The following is a 14244-nucleotide window of genomic DNA, read 5'->3' as shown; positions in this document are numbered from 1 at the left end:
CTGGATATCATGTGAGGATATCAGCATAGTATAGTATAAAAAGCATTTGAATTTGGAATCAAAGGACCTACTATTTACTACCTGCTATTTACTATCCTTGTGACCTTGGGTATGTCATATCTCTTCAATGAGCTTCACATTTCCCTCTGTAAAATGAACTTGTTGGGAAACTGAAGATTGTGTAATTATAATAATCAAGTTTGGTCAAAAGATGAGAAAAAATACACCTCTCTCCTTCCTTAGAAGAGGTTGATATTCTGGGCCAGCCTAGTGATTCAGAGTTAGGGTTAGAAAACACTATTGCAATATAAAATTCATTAAAAATGACCAATGACAAAAGTTTAAAAAGTACCATTCTTAAGGTTTAAAAAAAGATAGTAAGTCAGATTAAAGACTAATAATCCCCTTCATCTCACAGCCTGCCACAAAGGGGAAAGTTTAGGCCCTGAAGAATAGGAATGCCACTAAAACTTCCCACACCAGTTTCCCATTGGCTGGGCCTCAGGTGGCAAAGAAGCCAATTAGTGATAATCTCCAGATCCACTTCACTACCTCCTTAATAGGAAATTAGCTCAGTTTACATAAAAACAGGTGTTGCTCATACCATAATGGGGAACTGTGGGCATAAGAATATTGAATACATATGTTGTCAGGCTTGGCTGATACATTAGTTATGTTGAACTGCTTCTCCCTCCCTGACTTGTGTTTCTACCTTCACTTTCTATATGTAAGGAAGAAAGTTACCATTTTTACTACTAAAGACAAATGGCTACATAAAACAAATACAATGATTACACATTGCAACAACAAACACAGCTACTTATTTTGAAAGGTTGGGAAAAAAGTGGATGGTGTGAAGTAACATCCATTAGGTTTTCTGAACAAATTTATCAAAATTACATAATAAAAAGTTTTACAGTTGGCATTTATTCTTCTATACCTTCTTTGCTGAGATGCTATGTTCTTTTATTATTTAGCTCTATAAGCTGCTACTGGCCAAGAAAACCACCAACTTTCCTTGGGAAAATCTCTTTCCCACTGCTTCTTAGAAGTTAATTTAAGTAGTACTTTCGTACATGAATTACATGTATTTGTTTGCATGCATTTAATCCTAAAAACAGTTATGGGATGGGCATGTGATCTCTATTTAATAGATGAGGCCATAAAAGGTTTCCAACTGTAAAATGAGAGGCCTGGACTGATGCAGGCCTGGCTAAACCAAAAGAAGTACATGAATATATTACTGCACCATAAGAAAAAATGAATTATGAAGAATTCAGAGAAGCATGAGCAGATTTATGTGAATCGATGTAGAATGAAATAAGAACCAGGAAAACAATATACCCACAATGACTATAACAATAAAAACTTAAAGAAATAAAAATAGAAAATTAATAATGACCAAGCTTGGTCCTACTGAAAGATTGAGAAAATGCAACTCCTCTTACAGAGGTGAGGAAACAAGAGGGAAGAATACTGTGCATACTATCAAAACATATGATGAATTTATGTATATATTATCAGGAATTTGGGTGTGTTACGTTTGTTAAGAGGATGGCTCCCGGGGAAGAGGGGAATATATTCGTAAATGAAGATAACGCATAAACCAATGAGTCAAAAGTCAAAATGTGAGACTAGATATCGACAAAAGCAGCTCCGTACCTAAATAGACAGCGCTTTACGTAATGCGGTGGGGGGGAGGGGGAGAAGGGGCCGAGTATCGTTCCCATTTTACAGATGGGGACACTGAGGTCTCCGGTAAAACGAGGACTTGGATCAGGGAATCTTAGAGACCTCTTTCAGTTCCAAAGCAAGGATCGAGCCTGGGCAAACATACCTGCTTCCGCCAGGGAATGGGAGAGCCTGTAGGGGTGATTTGGACGCAAAAAGAGGGACAATTTCTGCGGGAAGTAGCTGACAAGAGCGAGTGTGGGACCCGTGCCCCTTCTCTTCAAGGCCCTCTAAGGAAGCACTGAAGTCTGCGAAGGGACACAGTCAACCTAACAGCTCGCGACATAAAGTTCAAACCTTCAGCCCGCCCACCTCCGGGCCAATCCTCGCGCGCCTCCGGTCAACCCCCTACGTCGCTCGCACCTCAGCCAATCTTCTATCCCATAGACCCGCTTGCTATGACGTCACCTGCCGCTGGGCAGAACCCAAACCCAATCCACGGGCAGGACACAGAATTGGGCGCGTCTTCCAAGCAAGAGCGAAGCGGCAGCGGATAGGCTTCCACGTAGCGGGCCCCGTGACCGGAGCTAAGCTCCGCCTACTTGGGAACTCAGATACATGATTGGCTCATGCTTTGGCTTTTCACCGGGTCAGCCTGGCCTTGGCCCTTCCCACACCTCCCACCCCGGGAGATTTAAATTCTCCCTCACCCCACCTAGAGTTCACGTCTTTTGAACCGTACCTGGGGAAAAAAAAATCAGGTAAGTACCTGTGAGGCGTCCTGGGTTTTTTTTTTTTTTCCTCCTCTTTTCGCCTTCCCATCTAATGCACGAACGTCTCACTTTTGTGCTCTGCGAGGTGATACAATGAAATGGAGAATCTACCTTTGGAACCCCAGGTGGGGAGGAGAGGTGCGCATTTAAGTTTGAGGGTTTCCCATCCTTTCCTTGGAGAGGAGCTGGGGAACGAAGTGCTTTTCCTGTCCTCTATCCAAGTTCAACTACATACCCTGATCTTTCGATTTTGCTCTGTGAATCACGTATGGTATTGTGTATGATTATCTTTGTGTTTGCGTCCCCCTACTAGACTGGTTTAAAACTTCCTGAAGGCAGAGATTGTGTCTTATCTGAACTCGATCTCCCCCAAGACCAAGCATTGAATTCTACATATAGTAGGTACTTAATAAAAAATTTAAATGTAAATCCATTTGTTACTTATTGAACCTTTTTTTGATTGTAGAAGGTGTGTTAGAGATAAAGACACTCAATCTGGCTGTCTGGGATCTAAGTGAGGATGCCTGGCTTTGGAAAAGGCAGAGCAGCTCCCTAGGCATTCTCCTACCTTCTTTACTTATATAGAACCCTTGTCTCCAGAAAGAAGATGCTTGAGTTTGGGAATTCTTCTGGAGTGAAGATGGTGAGTGTGGGAGTGAGCACAGAATCCAGCTACAGAAGATCCAAGTGAGTTAGCCTCCAGTGTAATGAAATGTGTTTTAAAATATTTTACATTTGTCATAGCCTATAGGACATTTATTTCTCCACAGGCAGGAGGTAGAAACGGATGAGATTGTTCTTCGAAGGAGGCAAAAACAGATAGACTATGGGAAACGAACAGCTGGTTACCAGTGCTTCTTACAGCAAGTCCCTAAGTAAGAGCAGAGGGTTTGGGGATGGGTAGCATTTATCATTTGAAGAATGGGAGTCGACGTCTCTAAACATGAATAGTTATCAGTTAATACCAAGTTATCAATTTGTATTAGAATGCTTTAAAAAACATTAGCCTATCATTTAATTTTTTTTTTATTTTTTTATTTTTATACCCTTAACTTCTATGTATTGACTTATAGGTGGAAGAGTGGTAAGGGTAGGCAATGGGGGTCAAGTGACTTGCCCAGGGTCACACAGCTGGGAAGTGTCTGAGGCCGGATTTGAACCTAGGACCTCCAGTCTCTAGGCCTGGCTCTCAATCCACTGAGCTACCCAGCTGCCCCATTTAATATTATTTAAGCATTCTACTTGGCCTATAATTTTTTTTTTTCTGATCCTGTCAATGGCTACCTTTTCTTCCTGGACATTCTTACCACTTGCCTTTCTGCATCCATATGAGCAGTCTTCCATTTAAAAATGTTTTTTAGCACTTCCCAGCTTGTGACCCTGGGCAAGTCACTTGACCCCCATTGCCCACCCTTACCACTCTTCCACCTAGGAGCCAATACTCAGAAGTTGAGGGTTTAAAAAAAATTTAAAAAAATGTTTTTTAGGAGAAAACTTTACAAGATTCATCTGTCTCTTCTCTCAGACTTTGAATGAGTCATTCCATTATTATTCCTCAGTAAGGGAAGGCATTTTGGAGGGGTTCAACCTTGCAAGCAAGATGATATTTAGAAAGATATATTTTGACCTGGGTTCACATTCTGGCTGTTTACTATAACCTGTGTGATCTTGTTCATAAATCAGTTAACTAATCAGCAAGTGTTTAGTGCCTGCTATGTATTAGAAACAAAACAGTACCTTCTTCCCTCAAGAGCCTTATGTTCTGAAGAAGACATATGCATACAAATATACAAGGTAAGATTTTTTTTTAGTGGGGGAAATTGAGGGGATGAAAACCTCATTTAAAGATGATCTTTGAACTTTGCTTTGAAGGAAATTAGGGAGTCTAAGAAGCAGTGATGAGATGGGAATATATTCTAGGTATGAGATATGGGATATTCATCAATGGGAGAATGAGGGATTTGGTCTAAAAGGTCTCTTTCAGCTTTTCAATCTGTTTTTTTTTTTTTAAGAATACTGTTCTAAAGTCAGTCCTGCAAACAATTATTAATGATGTCTAACAATCCTAAAGAATTCTTTCTTTTTCTGTTAGCTAAGTCTCAACCATGTCAATGATACAGGAATACTGAGCCGTATCCAGCTGTTTCTAGGGCATAGTTTAAGATCTTCATTTTATCTCTAGGTCAGAACGGCAGCCAGGACTTCACCCTCAAACACCTAACAAGAACCGAAGGTACAGCCGCCGTTCCTGGGATGCCCAGATTAGGCAGTGGAGACGAGCCCTACATGCTTGGGACCCCCCCAGTCAGCCTTGTTGTACAGGGAGAGTAATGTATGTTTTTCTTGTACCTGGGTACAATGAGTTGTGGGATTTGAGTTCTAAATCTTCTCTTCCCTTGGCAGGGGCCTAGGATATAAGGTGAAAGAAAGGACTAGAGCAAAGGTCTCTCTTTTTTCACTTCCAGTTCTGACAATAGCTAGTCTACATAGAAAATGTATCTGAGTTGGTCTTGGTATATCCTGCTTCCACCTCTTCTGATAAAATACTCCTTTGCTAGGCAAGGAGTAGAGAATCTTTCAGGGACCATGGATTCAGACTCTTCGGATGGCTTCTTGAAAGACTTAGCTCAGTGTTCTGAGTCCCCTGTGGAATCTAGATCAACACCAAATGAGAACTTGGGTAGGTGCCTCTGATGAGGCCTGTGGGAATAGTATCAAATGACTTCTCTTTCAGATGTAGGTATATTTCATAATGAATATAGATGAATTAAGGCTAGGTTCAAAGCAGGTCTATAAATATTAGGATGAAAACCTGGGGTGGGGTCAAGGTGGTAAACTAGGAACTAGAGTTTTCTTTTTTTTTTTTTTGGAAACAAGCTAATGGTGCACTCATAGGAAGGTTTAACTATAAAGTTAAGCAAGGCAGGTGGGAGAGAGGGGGAAGTCTCAATTAGAGCCCTAATTTTAGCTTCTGTTTCATAAAGTTACATGATCTACAAGCCTACTCTCTTAAGCTTTAGGTAGAATTGTTTATTTAAAATTTTACGGTCTGATCTCTACTGTGATTTACTTTCTGTTATAAAGCATTTGTGGTTATCTTTTTTTTTTCCCCAGGAGTGGGGAAGAGGGCAAAATAAAGACCCTAATGAGTGCTATCTTACTTCCAAGCTAGCCTACCTCTTGAGAAAAACAGGAACAACATAGCTGTTGCCTACCTTCCTCTTGAAAATGGCCCCAATCTCCCTCCCCTCTCTCTTTTCAGTTTGACTTGTTGGCTCTTACCACCTTGCTTCCTTGGCTCCAGCTGGAAGCTTCCTGTCACTGACTGTAGTACTTGTGGGATCAAAGCTACCTACCACTTCCAATGTTGGGGGGTGCTGAGTGTGCAGAGACTATAAAGGCTTTAGGAAGTTGGTTCCTAAAGCCCAGAAGTGCTACTCAGCTCTCTGTGGCAAGACCACCATTGCCCCTTAATGAAGAAAATGCTCCCTACTTAGCTTAGCATCCTACCTTACTCCCCCATTCCCCCCTTAATTCTCTTTTACAGACTTACTAACCTGCAATGGAAAACTATTTCTGGTCAGCTCAGACTTGAGTATTTTTAAAATCTGCTGCCCTCCTTTGCTTTACCTCTCTGATGAAATGGCTATGGATTCATTTCTTATTTGCCTTGGCAGTCTCAAATCCCATCTCTTGTCCTTTTCCTCTATTTTAACTCCTTTCATTCTAGGCCTTTCTTAGTTAACCTGTTATTTCTAAGCCAGAAATCTTGTATCTTTGGTGAAAGAATACCCCTTCCCTTTCCCTGACTACTGCAGATATATGGACAAAGAAGGTCTTCCTTAGGACTGATCCCTACTACACAAAGAATTTTAAAAGGGCTTGATAGAGACTCGAGTCCGAAGGGCGGCTCTTTTCGAATGTGGGGGGAAAGGGTGGGGGGCCGTTGGAAAGGAAGAGCTGAGCTTATTATGATGTCATAATCACAACCCAATTACCTCATCCTGCTGTGACTGGAAGGCGGGGGGAGGAAGGGGGAGGCCCAGGCTCACTGACTGTAATGAACATGCAGACGCGACGTCAGGAGATAAGAGAACCAGCTAGAATGGGTGTAAGGTCCTGGTATACAGAAATTTACACCACCATTCCCATCCCAACCCCAAGCTTCTCTCCTACTGCCCAGGGCTCCGGAGTCCTTTCAAGCAGGCCCCAAGTGTGGCCAGGATTGGACTACATCTCCCATCTGCCCCTGGATCGCAGACGAGTCCTCTGTGACAGGGAACAGGGGTTTCTTTCAGAGCAGCGACGATATAGGAGGAGAGAGAAAAACAAACGCAGAGGTACCAGGCTTGTGCTACTAGGGACCAGGGACAGAGAAGAAAGCACAGGTCAGCCAGAGCGAGAACAGTCGAGAGCGGAAATGAGTTTGTTTACCTCTGTCTGTTCCCCCTACTGGTCCGATGTTAGTTTAGCCTAGAGCTGGGCTTTTCTACTTTCCACAATTCGACGGGGGAACTCGGCGGGAAACAAGACACCCACCACCACCACCCCTTTAAGGCGAGTTCCGTCCGGGAGTGTAAGCGAAGCACCTTCTCCGTCACGGACGCTACTGCTTACCCTACAGTTTCTTGGGGAGGGAGAGAAAACCTCGGGGACCCTGAACCTCTCACGGGGCTTCGTGGTGGGTCCTGGGAGTGGGCAAGTTACCCCCCCTCTCTGACAGGGGGATGATTGGTTCACTCCGGCGTTATTTAAGGGCGCCGTGGGGCGAGTGGCGAGCTCAGAGCTGCTCCGGCTGCAGCCCTGGGAAGGGGACCGAGCTGCGGTAGGTAGCGGGCGGGCGGGCCCTGGGGGCAGGTGGCGCTGGGCCCCGGGGCGGGGATCTCCGCTGCCCCTCCCTCCCTCCTTCCCTTCCCAGCAAGCCCCTCCCCGCGGCCTGGCTTCATAGGCCGCCCCATTGCGGGGAGCCTGGGGCCGGTGGGGGAGGGGGCCGCCAGAGCGCTGTGTCTCCAGACCTCCCCCCCAACTCCTTCGCGGCCCGGGCCCCAGGTCCAGAAGGCAGGCGTTGGGGGTCGGGTAGCGGCTCCTCTGACGTCATCCGCCCCCACCCCACGGGGTCATAGGTCACACCATGCCCCGCCCGTGGGTAAAGGCAGTGGCAACCCAGGCCTGAGGGGTGGTATATAATCTTATTGTGGGTGGAGGAGGGGTGGTGGGCAGCACTTTTATCAACCATCCCTGGCTCCACTAGGGCCATGGAGAATGAAAGACTATCATCGCCACCTCCGCCGTTGTTTTTATTCACTCTTATCCTCTTGGGGGGGGGGGGAGGTAGGTTTAGGGTCCCCAGAAAATATTCTGCCAGTCTGCCCCACTGAATTGAGTAGATCTACCCCGAGGGAGACTGCTGCTCCTTAGCTTCTGACACAATATTTCTTAGACCCAAGTATCAATCTGTGATCACTTAGGTCTTTGATAAGTAGGGGAATATCCATACTCCATTTCGGGAGAGGACAGGAAAGTGGGGGTGGGGGGGGAGAATAAGTGAGAGGGTTGGGCTTATAGGTACCTGAGAGGCCAAGCTAGCTGCCTCCTCCCAGAAGGGCTGTGCTCCTTTGCTAGTTTACTGAGAAGTTTTAACTTGTTTAGTGTGGGTTCGGGAATTTCTTTACAGTTAGATAAGAAGGGGAAATGAAGGAGCCAAGAGTAAGCCTTCTAATGCTTTCGGTTTGACTGCCTAGCTTAGAAAGGCAGGCCCTCTTGAAGCCCAATTACTTTCTTTTGTGTCTTGGTTCAATTGTTTCAGTCTACCCCTCACTCACATACTCTGTTTTAAGAAATCCAGAGCCCAGAATATCAGTTAATATATGGTAGCAGCTGAATTGTTCCACTTGTTGTGTATGACCATATCCCACCAATTAAAATGCAGAAAATATGAAATCATCCTCTTCATTTGATTTGAAAGAGAAGTAGTAGGAACTTACTCTTTGGCCCAAATCTTAAGAGTGTGGAAATAAGTTTGTCAGTCCCTAGTATCTGAATGCAACCAGGTACACTTTTCCATTAGCGTTGCTTTAAATGGGTAGCTTTAAGAAATTAAAAGCATGAAGTGTGATATAGCTTAAGCCTTAATTTCTATAACAAGGGCATACATAGGGGAGCAGCTGAGAAGAAATCTTAGTTTATAGAATTTCTGTAGTACTTTTCCCCCCTGAAGAACCTAGAGTACTTTCCCAGTGATACTCATTGTCTTTCCATGAGAGAGGGATGGGATTAGGGAGTATTCTTCCCATTTTACAGAAGGAAAAAGTCATAGAATAACTTAATAATTTGCCCTCAAGGTCACATACAAAGCAGAGTTTGTCATATACAAACACTGCCCTTTTAGACTTCTGTGAGTACACAGGCACAAATGAATGAATGAGTGAATGGTGTCCAGCCAGAAAGGTAGAACAGATTGCCTTCTGCATCCTAATGATGTCATCACTCCCAGCATCCCTAGGCTTTATGGTGCATTGAACAGGAAGAGTGAGAGATGATACCCTGCTGGACTCCTCTGAAATAATTCCTTGGATTTATGTAGTGTGGTTATTCCAAAAAGCTCAAATTGCTTTTATAACCATTATCTTAGTTATTAGTATGCTATTATTTCTCCTTCATTTTAATTATAAAGAAACTGAGGCCCATAAAGAGACTGATGCTATTTGCCCAAGATTCATAAAACAGAAAGCAAGTCAGGTTGGAATTAGTATTAGAACCTAGGTACTCCTTAAGTAATACTCTAGAGGATTATATTGCAGTCTAGGTCATTCCTAAAGATGAATAACAGGAGCCATTGAAAAACCACTTTAATATATACCCTTTAATCCAGCAAAGGTCTCACACCTGTTGTGAGTTTGAATGCTGCTATTAAATACTTGTAGTAATGTTCCTTAGAACTCTTTATCAGGAAGTCACTTCACTATTGATGTGTATATATAGTATAGCCTTTCAGCCAGAGCAACCCTGAAATTTGGCAGAATGAGGTCACATAGATCCGAAGAATATAAAGATGATTAGAATTGTTCTGTTTGCCAGTTTGAGTTTTTTTTTTTCCATTCAAAAACTTTTAGGAGGCACTTGACAAACATGATCATTCTGTTAGAAAACCAGTAATTTCTTAGCTTAAGTTGAATACAGTACAAAATTCAGTTCTTCAAAAATAAATTATATCCTACTTGAAAAACACTTGTTGGTCACTGGTTTCATTGTCCTTGAAAAAAAACCTTCAACTTCCTATCTGACTGAGCAAACTTGAATTTTAGGCACAGGTTTAACTACACTATACCCTGAGCAGCTGGCACCCCCTTCAGGTCTCATATCACTTGAATATTATTTTGTATCATTCATTAAATCCTTCTTATAAGACTGGAAGTTCTTTGAGGGTAGGAAATTGTCTTATCTAAACTGTGTATTTTCCCCAGCCACCTCTAGGGTGATACATAATTTATTGAATTGAAAGTTGAAGATTGTATTAGCAGGTGACCGACCTGGATGGGAATGACCACAGGGGTGTTCAGTTCTCTTGCAGAGTTGACAGCTGTTAAAATGACTTTTGGCTCTGTTTAGGCCACAATGTAGTCAGATAATATTAAAAGACTAATTCAGATGGGAATATAAATAGGCCAAAATACACATCCTCTAATATTGGTGGTAGGGAGTTTGGTCCTTGTATATACCTTGCAGATTTCAGCAGGCATGAATCAAGTGGGAAGTCCCAGCGATGCTAGAATGGTGATGGAGTGGCAAATGACCCAGAAGTAAGGTGGTTAAAGGTCACAAAAGAAGACAAAGGAGACGTTCAACTTCTCCACTCAAGTTCTGCCTCTTGGGGAGAATCATGATAACTTTGATTACTGAGCAACTACAGAAGCAGAGTTTGGAGGAATTGAAATGCACATGTTTCAGGATCAGTCTGGTAAAAAAATAAAGTTTCCCTTCACATTCCCCATTGTCCCCCACACTTGCTTTGAGTTTCATAGGACTAGGTTTTTACTATTTTTGTGTCTTGTTCAATTACTTCATGCTGCATGCTTCCAGGTCCTGGGTTGAAAGAGCCCATAGAAGGTTATCTAGATGGAAACTGACCTAGGAAGAAAAGAGTTGAGGGAGAAAATGCTATAACCATGTACTCGAGGGTGAGAATTTGACTGAGATAGATTGTGGGGAAGACCTTGCTTGTTTTGACTGAGTTGAGGGAAGGAGGAAATTACTTTGTGGGGAAGAGTGGTCTGGTTCAATAATCAGGCCTCTTCTGTAACAGCACATGAAAAGTTTTTGAGACCTGTAATCTAAGCTGAGTGGGGTCTTAGCTAGAGACTTCTTAGCTTGTCTTGACTTCTTGTTCCACTTTCTTAATTAAAGCCTTTGCCGGATCATTCTGATGTCTCTACCTGTGGGGACTCTTTCCAGCTTGTTTCAGGTAAGATCCAGATTAATTTGTGGTGTCCTAAACTGTGTTTGTATGGTTTTCTGCATTTGAATAATGAATGCCTTAATATAGGCTCCTTTCTGACATTAGCTGAGTCTGCCTAAACACTTGGAAGAGGCTCCAGGGGCAGTTCAACTTTTGGTTTAGGGCAGTGATGTGCAAACTATGGCCAGCAGGCCAGATGCAGCCCCCTGAAATGTTCTATCGGGACACTCTACATTATTCCTAATCTGACAAATACAATGAATAGGATACAATACAATGAAACTTCAAAAGAGTTGCCTTAGAGACAGACTGACAGATGAGCATTTCCTTTCCTTTGGCACCCTCTTTAAAAAGTTTGCCCATCACTGGTTTAGGGATTTCAACTGAATTTGTTTTCCATTTGTTTTGCTAGTGGAGTACATAGAATGATATGAGGAATTTTGCCTTATTCTGTAGAGATGGTTTGTCTAGGTTTAGAATTCTCCCACTTTTGTTGTTCTTTTTTCTGGATATATGACTAGAGGAACAAAATATTACCTGGAGGGCATTCTCAGAGAATTTATGCTCCTTGAGGTCAGGGACTGTTTGTATTCCTGGTACAGCAGTGTGCCTTGTTACTAGTATTTACTCAATGCTTGTCTTCAATGGAATCCTGTTCCTGCTGGCAGTGACCCTATAAAGATAGATTCTCTATAGGAAAAAAAAACAGCTCATGGGTTGGCACCATGTTAAAGGTGATTAGTCTGACTTGGCATATGAAGTACATACTTCCCTAAAAGAAGTGCTTAATGGGGGAAGGTCTTAATACAACTTAGTCCCAGCTTTGTAGCCAGTGTCGTTGGAACAGATAGAGAAAAGTATAAAGAAAGTATGTTATATATACATCTATATCTATCTATCTATATCTATATATATATATTTACATATATAGATAGATAGATATAACAATTGCTAGAAGAAGAGGTGAGGTTAAGGGAGAAATTTAAAATGTTTGTATCGAGTGCTGAATTTCTTAGGGATTTGTTTTGTCAAGTCATGTGGGATTCCTTGGTTTGGCAGAATAGGAAGAATGATTTAAAATTTGGCTTTTCTTAATGTCTTTCAGAAGGTGCTTCCTGGAGGGGCCTGCCTCCCTGCCCCTGTGCCGGGCTCAAGGACAGCCTTAGTCTCAGCTACCACCACTCTAGTCTGAGCTTGCACTTCAAATCTCCAAGCCGAGGAAACTCCCCACAGGAGAAACCCCTCTGCCAGGGCCTTTCCCCAGAGTCTCCAGGCTCAGAGAAAGTTCCTGTCCCTCCTGCCCCTCCATCTAAGAGGCATTGTCGCTCTCTCTCAGTACCTGTGGACCTGTCTCGATGGCAGCCTGTGTGGCGGCCTGTTCCTTCCAAGTTGTGGACTCCTATCAAGCGTCAAGGCAGTAATGGAGGAGTGGGTGGGCCACTGGTACCGCATCAGAGTTCTTCCCCCAAGCGGGTCTCCAGCCTCAGGTTCCTCCAAGCCCCGAGTGCCTCTCTTCAGTGTGTCAAGGCCAACAGATCCTGCAGCCCACCTTTCTTCAGTTTGGCCCTGACCCATCATGATTCCCCAAGACCCTGTGCTGCATCCCCTCCCAGTGGATCATGGGAGAGTGATCATGAGCCCCTGTCCCCCTTCCCTCCACAGCGCCGCTTCTCCTTGTCCCCCATCCTCATCCCACAGGCAGGCCGGTTCCTGCCCTCTGCCCGGAGCTCCCCCTCATCCTCCCCAGAGCTGACCTGGCGACCCCATGGTCTTCCCCGAAGCCGCTCGCAGCCTTGTGACCTGGATGCACGAAAGGGTGGGGTTAAACGGCGCCATGATGATGACCCCAGGCGTCTTCGGCCCTCTCTGGACTTCGATAAGATGAATCAGGTGGGGCTGACAAGGGATATAAGGGAGCTTGGGGGAATCTGCTCTGCTCCCTCCCTTGCATCAGCCCCCCCAAAAGCAACAAAAGAGCTCTCTGAGGCAGGGGCTCCCTAACAATATTTCTCTTTAAGTTTTTCTGTCCCAGGGGTTTGATGAACTCCAGGGCAAATTAAACCATTAAGATAAGTACCCATAGTGAATCTTCTGGTATGCTTTCCTTCCAGTTCCCTTTGCCTCTTTCCACCAACCCTCTCCATCCCCATTTCTCAGCTTCCACCAATAATATTGGTGGCAAGAGAACCAAAATCTAATTATTCCCAAGGCTGGTTTTTTTTTAACCACTTTTCACTTCATATCTTTTCTCTCAAGTGAAAAAAAAAGTAAGAAAGCTCTCCCTAGGGCTTCTCATAGCAGCAGTTGAAACAAGACTGAGCACTAGGATACCTGAAATAAGTTCGTGAGCAAGCACTTTGGGATAAGACAGGCTTGATACATATATTGTATGTGTTTCTTTTAAAGGTCTGAAACTTAGAACCTTTGATCATTCCAGTTGTTGGGAGTGGGTGGCTCCCAAATAGCTCAGCTGTTTGCCCATTAGAGCAGCAGACTTATGATTTGGGATTATGCTCTGGGATACCCTAGCTTTGGGAGGTAGGGACAGAGCATGCCTTTGTATTTTTAACTATTGTTGTTTGTTTGACAGAAACCGTATTCAGGAGGTCTCTGTCTCATAGATACAGCCCAGGAAGGCAACAGCATCTCCCCACCGTGGTTCATGGCCTGTAGCCCTGCACCCCTCTCTGCCTCCTGCAGCCCCCTCGGCGGCTATTCCCAGGTTCTGAGTGAAAGCGAAGAGGAAGAAGAGGGGACCCAGAGGTGGGGCCGATCCCTTTTTACCAAGCGGACACTGTGCCAGCAGGACTTTGGTGACCTGGACTTGAATCTGATTGAGGAGAACTAGAGCTGAGAAGCTGCTTCTTGGGGGGAAAGCAAACTTCATGTCTACTAACAAGTGATGAGGCCTCCAGGCCAGAGACTAAACCTGGGAACTGGGGTGAGTTGAGGGCTCCAGTTCTGGGCAGCTGGGAACCAGCACGCACCAGGAAGTTCCACAGTACAGACCGAACAGCTCAATGAGAAGAGCTGAGTTTGGTTATGGGAGGGCAAGGGGTCAGATGGTATAGAGCTCACCTTCTATTGAAAGTTTCAGCTAAAATCTGAGAAGGGCTATTATCTGTGTTATCAAGAGAGCTGTGGGATGAAGTCTAGAGGAGGAGGGCTTTGTAATCCTGTTGTGTGTCTGTATGGGGATGTTCACAAGTTTCTTTGACCCGAGGGATCTATCAGGTCTTAGAATTTGGCCAAGATGTCAGATATGAGAGAGAGAGAGTGAGTGAGTGAGTGAGAGAGAGAGAGAGAGAGAGAGAGAGAGAGAGAGAGAGAGAGTGTGTGTGTGTG

General features: G+C 44.1%; 1 protein-coding gene across 2 annotated transcripts; it reads left to right on the top strand.

Annotated features, from left to right (window-relative positions):
• Positions 1-10186: 10186 nt before the first annotated feature.
• Positions 10187-14195, top strand: FAM53C (family with sequence similarity 53 member C). 2 transcript variants are annotated; one of them, XM_044661854.1, is made up of 4 exons: positions 10187-10401; positions 10848-10905; positions 12647-12789; positions 13490-14195. In XM_044661854.1, the coding sequence occupies exons 1-4, from the start codon at positions 10324-10326 to the stop codon at positions 13745-13747; spliced, it is 537 nt and encodes a 178-aa protein (XP_044517789.1). In that variant the 5' UTR covers positions 10187-10323; the 3' UTR covers positions 13748-14195. The 2 variants fall into 2 exon arrangements, with proteins under 2 accessions (XP_044517789.1, XP_044517788.1); XM_044661853.1 differs by having other exon boundaries at positions 12005-12789.
• Positions 14196-14244: the final 49 nt, after the last annotated feature.

This window comes from Gracilinanus agilis, chromosome 2 (assembly GCF_016433145.1).
Source record: "Gracilinanus agilis isolate LMUSP501 chromosome 2, AgileGrace, whole genome shotgun sequence".
NCBI classification, from domain to species: domain Eukaryota; kingdom Metazoa; phylum Chordata; class Mammalia; order Didelphimorphia; family Didelphidae; genus Gracilinanus; species Gracilinanus agilis.
The sequence above is the reverse complement of the archived record's forward strand: the minus strand, read 5'-3'. Positions and strand labels throughout refer to the sequence as shown.

What these genes read in the sequence shown, in the direction of transcription:
- FAM53C (XM_044661853.1), top strand. Translation starts at nt 10,324, where the DNA reads ATGATAACTTTGATTACTGAGCAACTACAGAAGCAGAGTTTGGAGGAA. An exon ending in CTCTTTCCAGCTTGTTTCAG is followed by an intron (nt 10,906 to 12,004) that starts GTAAGATCCAGA and finishes AATGTCTTTCAG; the next exon opens with AAGGTGCTTCCTGGAGGGGC. An exon ending in ACTTCGATAAGATGAATCAG is followed by an intron (nt 12,790 to 13,489) that starts GTGGGGCTGACA and finishes TTTGTTTGACAG; the next exon opens with AAACCGTATTCAGGAGGTCT.